The sequence below is a fragment of the Triticum urartu genome, chromosome 3A, assembly GCF_056163025.1.
Source record: "Triticum urartu cultivar PI428250 chromosome 3A, HENAU_Tu73, whole genome shotgun sequence".
Classification (NCBI taxonomy): Eukaryota; Viridiplantae; Streptophyta; class Magnoliopsida; order Poales; family Poaceae; genus Triticum; species Triticum urartu.
In genome coordinates, this window is record NC_141875.1 from 261,823,239 (window position 1) to 261,838,312 (window position 15,074).

The 15,074-nt window shown below is 44.7% G+C and overlaps 1 protein-coding gene across 7 annotated transcripts in view; it reads right to left on the minus strand.

The window, feature by feature from the left end:
• LOC125543974 (piezo-type mechanosensitive ion channel component) overlaps positions 1-15,074 on the minus strand; it is a 43,057-nt gene that overhangs the window by 12,403 nt on the left and 15,580 nt on the right. For 2 of the 7 annotated variants that reach the window (XM_048707484.2, XM_048707485.2), the window contains 8 exons: positions 12,437-12,521; positions 11,370-11,585; positions 11,120-11,297; positions 8,946-9,074; positions 8,557-8,730; positions 4,705-4,941; positions 2,721-4,265; positions 88-2,615 (listed from right to left, as the gene is read on the minus strand). In XM_048707484.2, coding sequence (XP_048563441.1) covers positions 88-2,615; positions 2,721-4,265; positions 4,705-4,941; positions 8,557-8,730; positions 8,946-9,074; positions 11,120-11,297; positions 11,370-11,585; positions 12,437-12,521 — 5,092 coding nt within the window. Of the gene's footprint in view, positions 1-87; positions 2,616-2,720; positions 4,266-4,704; positions 4,942-8,556; positions 8,731-8,940; positions 9,075-11,119; positions 11,298-11,369; positions 12,522-12,781; positions 12,906-15,074 lie in introns of those variants that run through there. The other 5 variants (XM_048707487.2, XM_048707486.2, XM_087546866.1 and 2 more) reach the window with 5 other exon arrangements.

Consider the following 15,074-nt stretch of genomic DNA (forward strand, 5'->3'; position numbering starts at 1 on the left):
TAGCATGCATTAGAAACCTAAGCAAAGAGAAGTACAACAGCGTTCAAGTGCAATAATAACCATGTAAACTGAAAGATGAGCTCTCACCATTAGGATGAAAACAAACTCTTTAGGGAATTGTTCTTCCAGCTGATAAACTTCCAAGAATTCACTCTTGTTTTTTAGGATAGATTGATAGAACATGAGAACAAGAAAGAAAACTGCCATGTCAGCACCAAAATAATATGCATAAAGATCAATCTCTCTTTTACCGCCGCCAATTACAGAGACAACTGGGTAGGGGAAATTTATTTCTTCAAAAAGGCCTGCCTTTTGTGAGTCATGAATTTCCCTTTCTACATCAGCTGCTGGAGTAAGTGATTTGAACCATCCTGCTGACTGGCATTCTGTAGGAGCAGCATAAACAACTTCTAGCACAGCAAGAGCCATACTAGGATTTTCTTTGCTCCGTTCAATACTTTGAATCCGAACTCGACTAGAAGAATGGCATGATGAAGGCGAATTAGATTGACATCTTTCTTCATGGGCTGTCACAAGTACCTTATTTATTGCTGACTCTATCCTCTCTGGTTGGATTCCATCTTCTGGCCAATGTTTTACTTCCATTGTAACTTGCACAAAAAAGGGAGGAGATTCTGCACCCTGTGTTAGTGATAGCCAATATCTAGATAAGCCCCTCCCAAACATCCTTATAAGATTCATTAAAGGCATGTGCAAACTTTTTACCCTATCTTTCCAGTTGTATGGTATACAAAATTTCTCTTCAATGTTATTTCTTGCACTAAGGAAACTGAATTCTGTTACAGGGACCCATTCACCATCTTTGGCTGTGATTGAGCTCTGCAGGAGAGTAGATATATATACCAAAAACAAAGGCAATATGCTGACAACAAAGGATGCTTTTATTTTATCATCAGGGAAACCTAATCTCTGGAGAAGAGGCAAATGTATATTCAAACCACAGTGTTGGATAATAATCTGATATATATACTGTGATAGAATGTTGAGCTCAGTGTAGATCAGAACAATGACCCAAAACAAGTAACTTGGCCCATAGTTGACACAAAGAGCATATAAGAAAAGCGCTCCAAGGTAGACCATGGAGAGCAAACTAAAATTCCACAGAAATACCAGGATAAAACAGCAATAGCAAACATAATCATAATTACTTCGCATCTGATACCATATATACCGAAAGATAACACCAACTGGCATACTTGCTGAGGATTCTGCTGCAGTTCCCAAGCTATCTGAATGTGTCCTCAGAAACTGGCCATCTTGTGTTCCCCTCTGGTTTTCTACTACATCATAAAAGCTACCTTCTGTGGGATGCTCATTGGAGAGTGATTCTTCTGGATCAATGTTCAAGAAGCTCACAATGTTTGTAACTGCCTGGTTTCCAAATGACTGAACTTGGGAAACACCATCACCAATTAACTGCACAGCAGATTTAAGTGGGTTTTCCTTGGGTTGTCTTCTTTCCTTCTCCTCTTTTAGTAAGTTAGGATGCAATTTGATATCACACTCATCAAGCTCAATAATCTCAGATGTTGAGCCCACAGAATTTTTAGCATTATCAGCCAGCATAAATTCTTCACTCCTCCCCCTGATTGGTGACCGCGGAGCATCAGACGAGCTTGGGAACAATAAATCTGGTATGTTTCTCTTTGTATCTGCTACAGAGAATTCAAATGACTGAGATGCTGCAGCTGGTGAACCAATCTCATTATCTAGCAATGGAGCATCAATATCACTGTACAACCTAGTAGTCCTCCTGCGCCGTAAGCCTTCATTGCAGGAAGCATTATTGATTGGGGTGAAGGAATTCATTGTATTTAGTTGACTTTGTAAATTGTACATCTCAGATTTCATCCTTTCTACTTGCATGTTGCGTTGACGTTTTTGCTCCTCAGACCTGCGAAGATGCTGCAGCTGTTCGGTTTTCTTTAAAGCCTTCTTCTCCTGTTCACGGACCATTGCACCGATTTGCTCTGCTTCAAGGTATCTTGATACATAATCAAACTCACCAGAACTAAAGATGTATGATTGCACTGCCACCAATAAGAAGATCACTATCTCAACAAAAGCTGACCGTGATGTTATCTTAAAACCATAATCATACTTGTAGAATCCAATAATTTCATAGAGGTAATCTATTTGATCACACTTGCCAGAGCTAAACTGCCCAACATAAGGAGATTGATATGCAAGTGACAAAACTATAACAGCGAAATTATACATCCGTAGATACTTGAAAATCTTATTCTTCTTCTTCAGTATTTCAAGTCTCATTCGGAAGAAAACCAGAGCAAACCCGAGATAACCGAGGTGTAAAAAATCATACTCCAGAGTACCAGTAATAGCAATTAGTGCCAAAACTATATCTAATAAATGGCAGTAAGCATAAAGCCGCACATAATCAAGAAAGGTCCAGAAGCTTTTTGTTTCCAATGAGAGGTCCCTCCAAACAAACGCATTTTTCCTTTGGGATCGCATCTGACGGTATGTATCCGAGTCCGAGAAACCAGAGAAGTGGTCAGAGCGTAGCTTGAATGACGAAAAAATGAACACAACATAGTAGCTAACCAACATTCGAGGATCATCAGCTATTAACCCTGCATCAAATAAATGTACATACATTTCATAAATTATCTGTTTTAAGCTGAATAGTAATATAACATTGGATTGCATAAGTTCAAGATATGACAGGAAGGACATGCCTAGCCAGCATTTCGAGCAATAATCAAAGAAAATCTGCGAATTTTTCCAGCATCCGTGGCAACGCATTTCAATATCATTGACACCCTGTAACCAGAGCATTCCATCTTTCCAAAGGGCAAAATACTCGAGTACTAAGACAGTAGCAAAGAGAGACACGAAAAGGGGCCACAGTTTCTGGATTAGATCTCTGTTCATAAGAATACATGCCACGAGGCACATGATATAAAACATTGATACAACATTTAACAATGTAAAGCTTGCCAATAGTAACACAATCATGTTAATTTCCAGACCTCGCAATTTAAAAAGATTCTCCATCCAGAATATTATGTAGCTCTTAAATGTCGACTTCTGGGTGTCAAATCTTTCTCTTTTCAGAGAGACGATCCTTTGCTTATCCCACTTGTGGCTTTCTTTTGACATTCCCCACATCTTTGCAAATGAGTACCTTTTGTCCTCGTCCAGACCTTTGGTCACATTCTGGACAGCTTCTGAGGTCTGATAGGTGTTGCCTGAACTAAGGGATGAAGATAAGCTGCTACCCACAAGACCTTGGACTTTAGAAAACAACAAGGCAAACCTATTTGAGGAATGTATCTCCTCCCTGTTGTTCAAAAGACTAGCAGATTGATCGGAAGAGATAAACAGCTGACAAGGCTCTTCCCATTTACCCTCATGTACTAGAGATGCTGGCATTAAGTCCAGCCAGTGGAACACATTATATTGAATGGTGCAAGCCACAATCACCAGAACTTTTCCTCTAAGCCCATATTCAACACCCCAAAGCCCAGAATCGTAATGTTTCAAACCAAGAAATGCAGCAAATCCATACAAGCGCTGACCAGGACACATTTGAGCAGGTTTGCATATCATTTGGAAGAGGTATTCAGATACAGCAAGTAAACCAGTGTAGACTAGGTAGACCTTCGAAGGAATTCGAGAAACTTTCGGTAAGGTGGAAAAGACAATGAGACCTAACAGATAAACTAGGCCAGATAGACTGATTGATGATAGGCAAGCATAGAACACACTAACTGATAGTATCTTCTCACTGTGCCAAATTAGCAACCTTCTAAGGAACCCTAGAAGCCCAGATACAGAAGCATCAGAAACACTGAAGTTCTTGTCACTGTTCTGCCTTCTTTCATAACTGTAAAGTTGCATCACTACTAGAATAGACAATGATTGCCAAACATTTACCAACAAAGAGGCTTCAGGATCAAATCCAAGATCAGGATATAGTTTAACAAACTTTGAAACCAAGCGCGCAAAGAGTGGAGAAATACTCAGGCTATAGGTGAAGATAAACACCACAGCAGCATATACTTTTAATGGAAACCAAAGTCGTCTCTTCGTCTTCTCGACAAGCTGCCTTCCGATTATCCAAAGTAGAAGGAACCAAAGGTAACCAAATGATATATAATTGGGAGTCACCAAGTATAGAGTCAACAGAATTGTGAGGAAAGCCACATAAGTTCCGTATGAGCGATACATAGAGAGAAATTTCTGGCCGATTTTACTGAGATATGACGCAATCTTTTTTTCTGCAAAATACAAAATAGAGGGTTGGCATAGTAAACATATATTCAGTCAATAACTCATGTCAAACAATAGAGTGGACATCTGGAGTCATCCAAGTACTCAAGGTTCAAATTTTCTACTAAACAATTAAATATAAATTTGTAGTATCCCTTTACGAAAAAGGCACACTGTGAAACAGTTTACAAAAGATCAAGGAAGCGAACTAATCCTGCATTGGTCCTCTCCCCATGCACTCTTTTCGGCACAAACATTAGCCCTGCACCTAAAACATTTTTCTTATTTGTCAGCGACAAAGAGCTCTTGCCACCATGAACGCATCTGAGAAGTATAAAACCTAGTAACGTTAAGCATGACATAATTTATCTTGTAGTTCATTTAACAAGTAAAGGCTGTGCCAAACAAGAAATAATTAATATAGATGTCCATGATGCAAGAACGTACCATGTAAGTTGTGGCAAACTTGACCTTCTCGTGAATTTTGTGAGCTATAAACTGACAAGAGTACTGACTTATTCAAACCAGCCTTTAGGATACTGAACCCAACAGGTGGACACGGTGTATGCCGAAGAACAGCAGAGAGAGCAAAAAGCATTTTGAAACCATGGCTATGCACAGCACAGAAGCATATAATTGAGCCAATCTCCACTAAGTCTTTTGTTTTAGCATTACTTGAGAGGCCTGTCAAACATACGAGAAAGGAGTGCTGTTACTGTAGTATAAAAAGTATGCTGTGCTTCACAATTTAATTCAAGAGAACTATTAGATATGTCAATCTGTGCATCCACTGTTCAAAACTCGTTAAAATTGTTAAGAGTATTTTGCATGTGGATATATACTGGCGTGCGGCCTCATAGGAATACAAGTTGCTATTTCCCTAACATGGTATTAGAGCCTATGGTTTTTTCCCTCTCCGTGCACACGCAACTCGTGCACCGTGATTGATCTCCGTGTGCTTCCTCTCCATTCTCATATCTGATGGCCCGACCCCTTCCCCGATTGGATCGACCAAGCATTTGTTGCCTCCCCGCTGGAATCGGGCTACCCTCCCAAATCGCATCGCAACCCCCCGACCCCCTCGCCCGAGCAGCAGGCCACCCAAGTCACCATCCCGCCAGGCTCTCCCGTCTCGTACATGCACCGTCTATTGTGTTTGGTGCTCGTCTGCTAGTTGCTCTTTTCCGCTGCTTCTCGTTGGCATCTCACATGCACGACTTTTTCCACAGGCCACAGGCTCTTCTGTATGCACGAAGGCTCTTGCATCTTCGTTCGTGTATACTTCCTAGATTCTAGCTCTATATTTCCGCTGCGTCCACCAAGTCCGTTTCTCTTTTTCTCATGTCATGCGAGTCACCATACCTTTATCCGTCAGCCTTTTTCTGGTCCTTGTCCTTTCTATAGGATTTTCGTGGCCTCTTTTTGCATTGTTAATCTACACCCATTATCTTGTCACCAAGCTTCTTTTGCTGCGAGTTTTCTCGCGCTATGATTTTGTGTGCAATGCTTCATTCTCTCGATGTGCCATCTTCTTTTGACAATCCATCTTCTCTTGTATCTTCTACTGATGCGACGTTCCTCTGATGCGTCATCTTCTCGTTATATCCTTTGGCTTTACTCGGCAGGTTTTGAAGACTCTCATGCTAGGACGACATTCTCAAGACACGGACTTTCGATTATCTTTTTTTCCCTAGTGTTACACTTCTTCAAATGCAATGCTATGGCATACGCTTTGCATTTGAAGGGGGGGGGGGGGGGTGTTATGACCAGCCTGGCTTATGGCCGTAGAAGGCTCACCGGGCAATCTTAGCCCACAAGTTATCTTAGGTTAATTCGCGTGCAAGTTATTTAGGTTATAAATATATGTTGTAAGACTCTTTTTCAGATTAAGCAATAAGAATATTATTATCCCTATTGCCCGGCTCCCAGAGGAGCCGGAACCCTAGCCGCCTCTAACCCTAGCCGCCGCCGCCATCTCCCTCCAACGCGACGGCGTGCAGCCGCCGGCGCGCCCGATCATCGCCCCGTCCCGCTCCATCCTTCCCCTACAACCTCCGGAGCAGGTCCGGTAGGACCCCTGGTTCTACCAATTTGGTATCCAGAGACTCAGTTGCGATCGTGTCATCATCATCATCATCCACGCCGACGCTGCCCGGCGGCACCACCGCGCCGATGGCCCCCGTCCCGATGACCTCCGCCGGGCTCCCGTGCTGTCAGACTAGGCCACCACCGCGGGCCTCCCCACGCCGCCAACCCCAGTCACCTCCGCGCCGCCACCAGCCGCTGTCTTCACGCCGGAACAGATGACCAGCACACTGCAGCAGCTCATGACGGCCGTCCAAGGGCTCCACATGAACCAGCACCATCAGTACATGGCAGGCGCGTACGGCCCCCCGGCGGCTGCGCCGATCGCCGCCTACGGCCACCCAGCGCCGTGGCCGTTCCCGGGCGCACCCGCAGGCGGCGGCCCCCCGATGTTGCCGTTCCAGGCAAGGAACTCCAGCGGGCCTGTGGCACCTGCCGCCGCCACCATCGACGGCGCCCCTCTGGCACCTACAGCAGCTGCCGACCCCGGCACCCACCGCCCTGGTCCCAAGGTGGGCGGCAAATCGGTCATTCTCACGGTGGTCGACCGCTTCTCCAAGTATGCTCACTTCATCGCGCTCGGTCACACTGCTGCCTCAGTGGCCCGCGCCTTCTTCGACAGGATCATTCGTCTCGACGGGTTTCCCTCTTCGATCGTTAGTGATCGGGACCCGGTGTTCACCGGTCATGTTTGGCGCGATCTCTTCCGGTTGGCGGGCGTGAAACTCCGCCTGAGCACAGCATTCCATCCTCAAACGGACGGCCAGTCCGAGGTCGTCAACAAGGTGATTGCCATGTATTTGCGTTGTGTCACAGGCGATCGTCCTCGCGCTTGGGTCGATTGGCTCCCCTGGGCGGAGTACTGCTACAACACCTCCTACCACCCCGCCCTGCGCGCCACTCCTTTTGAGGTGGTCTATGGCCGGCCGCCACCGCCCATCCTTCCGGTGGATCCTACAACAGCTCGGACGGAGGTGGCCGGTGAGCTTCTGTGGCGTCGTGACGACATGTTGGCCGAAGTTCGGCAACGTCTTCTTCAAGCCCAACAGCTGGCCAAACACTACTACGACGGCCACCATCGCGAGATGGAGTACGCGGTGGGTGATTGGGTGTGGCTGCGTCTTCTTCACCGCTCTACGCAGCCACTGGACCCACGCGCGAAGCGCAAGCTGGGCCCTCGTTACGCGGGGCCCTTTGCTGTTTTGGAGCGCATCGGGAAGGTGGCCTACCGCCTTCAGCTTCCTGCCGGAGCCCGCATCCACGACGTCTTCCATGTGGGGCTGCTGAAGCCTTACCGTGGGGAGCCACCTGCGGCCCCTCCAGCGCTCCCTCCGACCTTCGATGGACGCATCCTTCCGGGGCCGGAGAAGGTCTTGAAAGCTCAGCTCCGTCGCGGGGTGTGGTACGTGCTGATTCAGTGGGCTGGACTTTCGGAGGACGAGGCCACTTGGGAGCAGCGTGATGAGTTCCGCCAACACTATCCAGACTTTCAGCTCGAGGACGAGCTGTTTGCGCAGAGGCAGGGATAGATGTTATGACCGGCCTGGCTTATGGCCGTAGAAGGCTCGCCGGGCAATCTTAGCCCACAAGTTATCTTAGGTTAATTCACGTGCAAGTTATCTAGGTTATAAATATATGCTGTAAGACTCTTTTTCAGATTAAGCAATAAGAATATTATTATCCCTGTTGCCCAGATTAAGCAATAAGAATATTATTATCCCTATTGCCTGGCTCCCAGAGGAGCCGAAACCCTAGCTGCCTCTAACCCTAGCCGCCGCCGCCATCTCCCTCTGACGCCTCTAACCCTAGCCGCCGCCATCTCCCTCCGACACGACGGCGCCCAGGCGCCGGCGCGCCCGCTCATCGCCCCGTCCCGCTCCATCCTTCCCCTACAACCTTCGGAGCAGGTCCGGTAGGACCCCTGGTTCTACCGGGGGGGGGGGGGGGTGTTAAGGAGTATTAGTAATAGGTGTATTAGGTGTAGGAGTCCTATCAGGCTATGTTTCCTTTCCTTGTACCCCAAGTCTTACGTGATATATATACACCCCATGAGCTATGCAATAGAGATAAGGTGCATCCATAACAATGTCCATTGCCTTGCTATGCAGAACCTGAACACCTAAGAATACACCTTCAGCACTGGGTTGTCATTGATTTAACAAAGAAACAAGGTTAACTTTACAGAAAAGCAAAGACATGAAACAGAGTGCGCACCTAACTGTGAGAATACCTCCATCATAAGTGGACCACTGCACTCAAGAGCATTGGAGACTAGATCAAGCTGAAGAATGTACAGTATTGAAAAATGCACCTCGCAAAATAACACTAAGAATTGGCGTAGTCTTTTATTGATTGAATGATTCACCAGAAACACCAGGAAAAAGCACACTGAGACAAGAGTAATGCTCATTAGGTATGGCTCAGCTTGAGGCAAAAACATAAAATGTAGATGCTACAAAATGATTTATAAGATCCATCAAATGACTGTGGGGCAACGGGTACTAGAGAAGAAGATGGTAAACTGAAATCCAGAAATCAATGGGACAAATAACAGTAACTTCGGAATTAAATAAGATAACACAGAGAAGGATATTGCACCGTACTGTAAACAGCATGAATAAATCCAGGTTTCATCACAAGAAGAAACAGTAACATTAAAGTAATTGCACGTGAAAGTTTGCGTAGACCCCATGCTAGCGTTGCTACAATCAAAACCATTGCATCTTCCTTGTCTGCAAAAATAGGCCTCGAACAGATCAGAATTAATTGCAATATTAAACATAAGACAGCAGAACTGTGATGTAATCTATTTCGAACAAAAAATCAAGAATAAAATTGTGAAAAACATGATAAAGTTATTAAATTATGAAAAACATTAACACTATGTACCATTTACGAACTTAAAGAAAAATCTGTAGCCTTCTAACAACCACAAGTATGGTCATTTACTCATTACTATGTGCCCATGCACCTCCAGACAACACTTGTTTAACAAAACAGCAACTGCAAAAGGGAACCATGCCAGAACAGTCATGCAGGGAGCTTTTTGTACCTAATTGTTTTCACTGGTTGTCAGACAGTGAACAGTTAAGTTTCCAAATTGGATTTAAATACGAACAAGCATCTTCGAGAATTGATCTCTGGTTCCAGTGTAACAATTTGCGATAACATATAAACCTATATGAGAACTCATCTGCCATACATAACGTTTACACTATTATGTTTTAGTATATTTAGGGGCTGTTTGGTTCCTAACCACACCTTGCCATACCTCAAGTTAGGCAAGTTTGACCAAGTTAGATGGGTGTTTGGTTCTAGCCACACCTAAGGCAAGATTCTTTTTGTGAGAAATAAGCCCCACATGTCATACACACAAAAGTGTAGCAAGATTCACTTGAGCAAGCTGAAGTGCGGCTAACAATTCGAGCACCAAAGCTAATGCAAGTTTGGCTAAAATAGTGTGGCAAACTATGGCAAAGTTAGCCACCAACCAAACAGGCCCTTGGTCATTAACTACAGCATAGATACAAGTGTTAACAGCTCGCTAGTAAAGCTACAAACAATACCAGATATCATAATCTGTTACCAAGGGGCAAACATCTAATCACACAACTAACACCATATATGCTTTCCTGTATAGCTTTTTTGTTCTCTTCCTGTATAACTTTTTGTATAGTTTTCTTTTCCTTTCTTGTTCACACCTATTTTGTATTCCTTTACCCAAAATTAATAAAAAATACGCAGCAGAGTCCTGCTGTTTCCCTCAAAAACACCATATATGCTTACGAATACTGCAAATAAGCACACCCTCTCTTCCTACATGTCCAAAACTTTATCACTTCCCCTCCTCAATTCCTAACAATCCTAAGAGGTTCCCTTTCCTTCCCCAGCCATGGCGCTGCTGCGAGATAGCACATAGCCACAGCTGAAATGTCTGCCATTTGCATGTAGACCGTAGGGGGCGCAACAGCAATAAATCAATGATATGTCAGCAGCATTAATTTAGCATAAGTAGCTCCCATATTAGACACCTCATTTTGGTTAGACGATTTCCTTTTAACCAGTATTTGTGTTTGTTAAGCTTCATGCGCTAGCCAACGCAACCAAAAGTCCTAACTATGGGAGATGGATAGCATGTTAAGCTTCGTGCAGTAGCAAACGCAATCAAAAGTCCGAACTGATGGAAAGGGCTAGGCAATACACATATACACCTCAACACCCCCTCTCATGTGTTTAGCGGGAAGTCAACACATGAAAATAGACTCAAGAGGTATGGCTCAAGAGGCCTATACGTGGACATGGAGGGGGGCAGCAGAAATTTTTGGATAAATTGTGAAAGCCAGGACTTGAACTCAAGACCTTAGGCCCTGATACCATGTTAAGCTTCATGCACTAGCCAACGCAACCAAAAGTTCTAACTGTGGGAGAGGGTACTCCAATAGTCATCTGGAGAATTATTTACCAAGGAGACATGGGCTCAACCAGCAGTATAGTTTTGGCTAGTCCAGAAAATCAGCCAGGATTCCATTTAGTCTTTAGTATTTACTAAAAATAGAAGAAATGTACATAGTTTGATGTCGCGGTTTCTTTTTCAGTGCGATGTGGCAGTTACTTTCGAGTGCTCATCATTGCCCATGTCAACAATATGCATCATGCATATCCAATCATTTCATCAATTTAAGGCATTATCTCACAGAGAATATATTTTTTACTCAATTGAAAACCAGGCAGCAAGGAAAAGTAAACTGAAAATGTTAACAGTGACAAATTCACTTACCATCAATAAGGTGATCATCACTAGACGATGGCCCCTCCTCAGAGGTAAGGTAATGAAAAACAGAATTGTTTACAAGATTACAAAGTGCTACAAAAACACCAAGGCAGAATTGTGCGAGTAGAAATAGTCCAGGGATAGAATAATGCCATAGGCCAATAGTCTCCCATATTATCGTATCCTGCAAAATTGACCAAAATAAATTTTCACGAACTTCAATAATCAATAGAACTTGGATAGCTAAGTCTGATACCTTCTGAAATCTTTTGTTGAAGAATGTGAATGCCACATTGAAGACATATGTGCTTACTGCCCAAAACAGGATAAACACTAGGAGTGACCCATTCAACCGATGCATTTGGAACAAGGAAGGGAAAGCATATAAAATGTATCCAACGTATGCAAGGAGACCAAAAGCGCAAATACTAGTGAAGTTGAAACTCCATAAGGAAAGGGCAAGAAGCAAAACCTGCAACAGTCATCAATTGTAATCTCGAATAAGATGTTCTTTCGGTTTCTCTCAGACACAATGAGCAAAAGACAATTGCTTGAATTCAGAAACAGAAGTTAGAATATAACTGGAAAGGATATCCATCACTGCATCCAAGAGTACTATCATTTGATAAACTGCTCATTATTCTGTTTTGGCCTTAGTAGGCAAAGTTGAGCCCATATCCTGCATGACCTACCACCCAAAAGAAATTTACACGTGTCTCATGCAACTGGTATCAGAGTGGTTAGTAAGCCACAACTAAGTCTATAGTTGATTTACTGAATCATGCTTGTTGAACAATATTTATTTGAAGTTTATGAACGGAAACCAAGGGCATGTACAATGCTAGATGCGTATATGTGGATGCTTAAGAGAAAGTATACAGCCACATCATCAATCACTTATGTAAGCTTTCATCAGTTCAATGCTTCTTTGTATGTTCTTGCATGATTTTCTTATTTATTATTTGGTGCTAGTTATATGCATAAGCACTTGCTAAGCACCAGTGCCTAATCAACCAGCCATGCGACACTAATGGCACAAAAAAAGGTTTATTTTGCTAAGTCATCTCCAGGCAGCTGCACTGTGCATGTGCTTAGCGTGAGAAAGCTCATGACCACTATCCGCGGCAACCGTGCACGGATATTATCTCATGCTAATAGCCGAATGGATGAATCATGCTCTTGCCCTGGTAGAAACACAGGCAATGTTATTCTGCACATTTGTGAGGGGTGAGGAATTGCATACCCCAACAAATATAAGAGTGGGAACTGCAATTAATATGCGAAAGGAAAAGCATGGACTGAGCGAGGAAAAAAATAGAATACCGGAAAGCCATAAGTGAAGAAGTTGATACTGAATGTTCTGAAAACTGAACCCCCTAGTAATACATTAGCATGCCTTCTGCCAGTTCTGAAGTAGAAAAGGTTCTTTAGCAAGAAAATACAGTATAAAATGGTAAATCTAGATAAATAGGGGTGGTTAGAAAGAACTATCGCAAAAGTTATTCAGCTTGGCAAGAACATACTACCATTTAATACATTTCGAAATGTGTATGGCTAAGTATATTGACCATAAAAATGAAGGAAGCACAATTAAAAGGTTTGATGAATCAAAGAGAAAATTGTGTAAGTTACAAACTTATACTGCCAACATGAAAGTAGTTTTAGCACCTACAAAAGCTGCTGACTTGGACATGTATGACATAGTACACGGGCATTAGTTTCCCCTTTGGGTGATTAACATTTCTTCATTGTCATCACTGCATTTGGCACTAATTGCATTCGGCTTGCTAACCTGCCAATAAGGTAAAACATGACCAGTACAAATAGATGGGATTGCACTATCTAGGTAGGAGAGGAAAAGGGACGAAACAGAAGAGGTAGCAACAGGATGAAAAAAACGCCCAATCTGAAAATCACGGAGACGATTTTAAGCCCTCCTCTCCCAGGACTGCCATGGTGGCAGTGCCAGCCATAGTCGTTCCCCTTATTCTATCATTTACCCATTCATGCTGCCATGAGGACGCCAAGGCAAGCATCCGTGCCCAGTGCGCGCACCCCACTGCGAGAGAGCCACGCGTCGAGCCACTCACTCATCCGCAACCATGAAGGACGGCACACACGACGCTGCGAGGGCACAGTGCATCACCTGAAGCAGCACAAAGGTTGTGGAGGAGCAACTCCACCTTGCTGCTACAATGTTTACAGCACAAGTGTTGAAGGAACAACTTCAACATGCTGCGCTAGATATCGATTTAGAGGCGAATGTAGGCTGATATGGCAGCAAGAGTTCAATCCAGAACTCCTAGAGCACAAGATCTACTCCAAGATCTTAGATAAGAACAACAAGTTCTATTATAGGTAGTGGGTACATAGTCTGGGTTCAAAGTAGAGGTGAGGACCTCTATTTATAGGGCTTTGGGAAGCCTTCACATACTTCTACTTATAGCTGGGATACTCTAGAAAACATTATTTAAGTTTCACCATTCTACTCATAGCTACTCACAACTAAAAGACTAGAAAACAATAGGTAGGATAGAAAAGAAAAGAAAAGAAATACTACACTAGAGTGGAAGTATCTAGAAGTACCCAAACAGATCTGGCATGTGTTTTTCTCTCTTCTTCTTTTTCTCTCATCTATTGTTCCTCATCATTCTCCCCTGGTTGTTTGGAACTCGCCCTCGAGTTATCGTCATAGAGCGCTTCTTCTGGATGGCAGAGAGTCAAGTCCGTGTCGAGTCAACCATGGTCTTCGGTTGCATGCATGCAGCACCAACAGCTTCCTTGGCGTGCAAGGACTAGGTAGTTTCCTAGTTATTTCCTGTAGTTTTCCTTAATGTTGAGGAACTTGACTAGAAGTAGACTTTAGCTGTGCAAGCAAGTACGTAGTAGTTGCTAGGAAGGTGCTTTGCATGGTCGTGGTAGTAGTCCCGTAAGTGACATGCAAGTACGTACGAATTTCAGTGTGTGTGTGCTGTGTGCACGTCCAGCCCGGCCTATAAAAGGACCCGGCTCCTTCACTTGTAATCAAGCCAGTTCAGAAGCAAAATCATTCAGCTTCCACTAGTAGTACCACCGTGTCTCCTCACTAGTACGTGAGTGTGTGTGCTTGGTAGTGTTCGTGCTAGTGATCCTCGTCCAGATATTCTGCTCTTTAGTCTGGTACTAACTAGTCTGTAGTTCGATCCCAACGGGAGAGCTAGCTAGACTGTAGTTGGGCTAACAATTGGCATCAGAGCCTTAGGTTATGCCGAAGCATAGGCCGAAAGAAGGCGTCGCCGGCGACGGCTCCAAGACCGCTGAGCAGAGCTCGGCTGAGGAGGCCCGTGCGGCGGATGCGGACGCGCTCGCGCTGCGAGGCAGGCCGGGAGGCGAGCTGGGTGCGCCACGCTCCATGCGAGACGTGGGCATGTCCAGTACCTCCTTCCCTCTCCTCACGCGGACCAACTACCCCCCTTGGTCGCTCCTGATGAAAGTCATCATGGAGGCGCGGCATATGTGGAAAGCCGTGGAAACCAGCAATGTCAAGTATGAGCAAGACCGGTTGGCGATGGAGGCGATTTTGCGCTCCGTCCGACAGGAGATGGTGCTCACCTTTGGCGCCAAGAAGACGGCCAAAGAATCATGGGACACCATCAAAGACTCTGCGCATCGGCGTGGAGCGCGTACGGGAGTCGAAGACCCAGACCTTGCGCCTCCAGTATGAGGAGATCCGGTTCAAGGCCGGTGAACAAGTCGACGACTTCGCCTTGCGGTTGCAAGGTCTTGTCACCGAGCTCGCAACGCTCGGCGATCCCATCGACAACAAGATGGTGATTCTTAAGTTTCTCCGCGTCGTCCCCAGGCAGTACAAGCAACTGGCCTGGTCCATCGAGAGCTTGGTGGATCTCTACACCATGACGATCGAGGAGTTGGTAGGGCGGCTCAAGGTCGTCGAGGAGCGCAGAGAGGAAGCCAACAACCG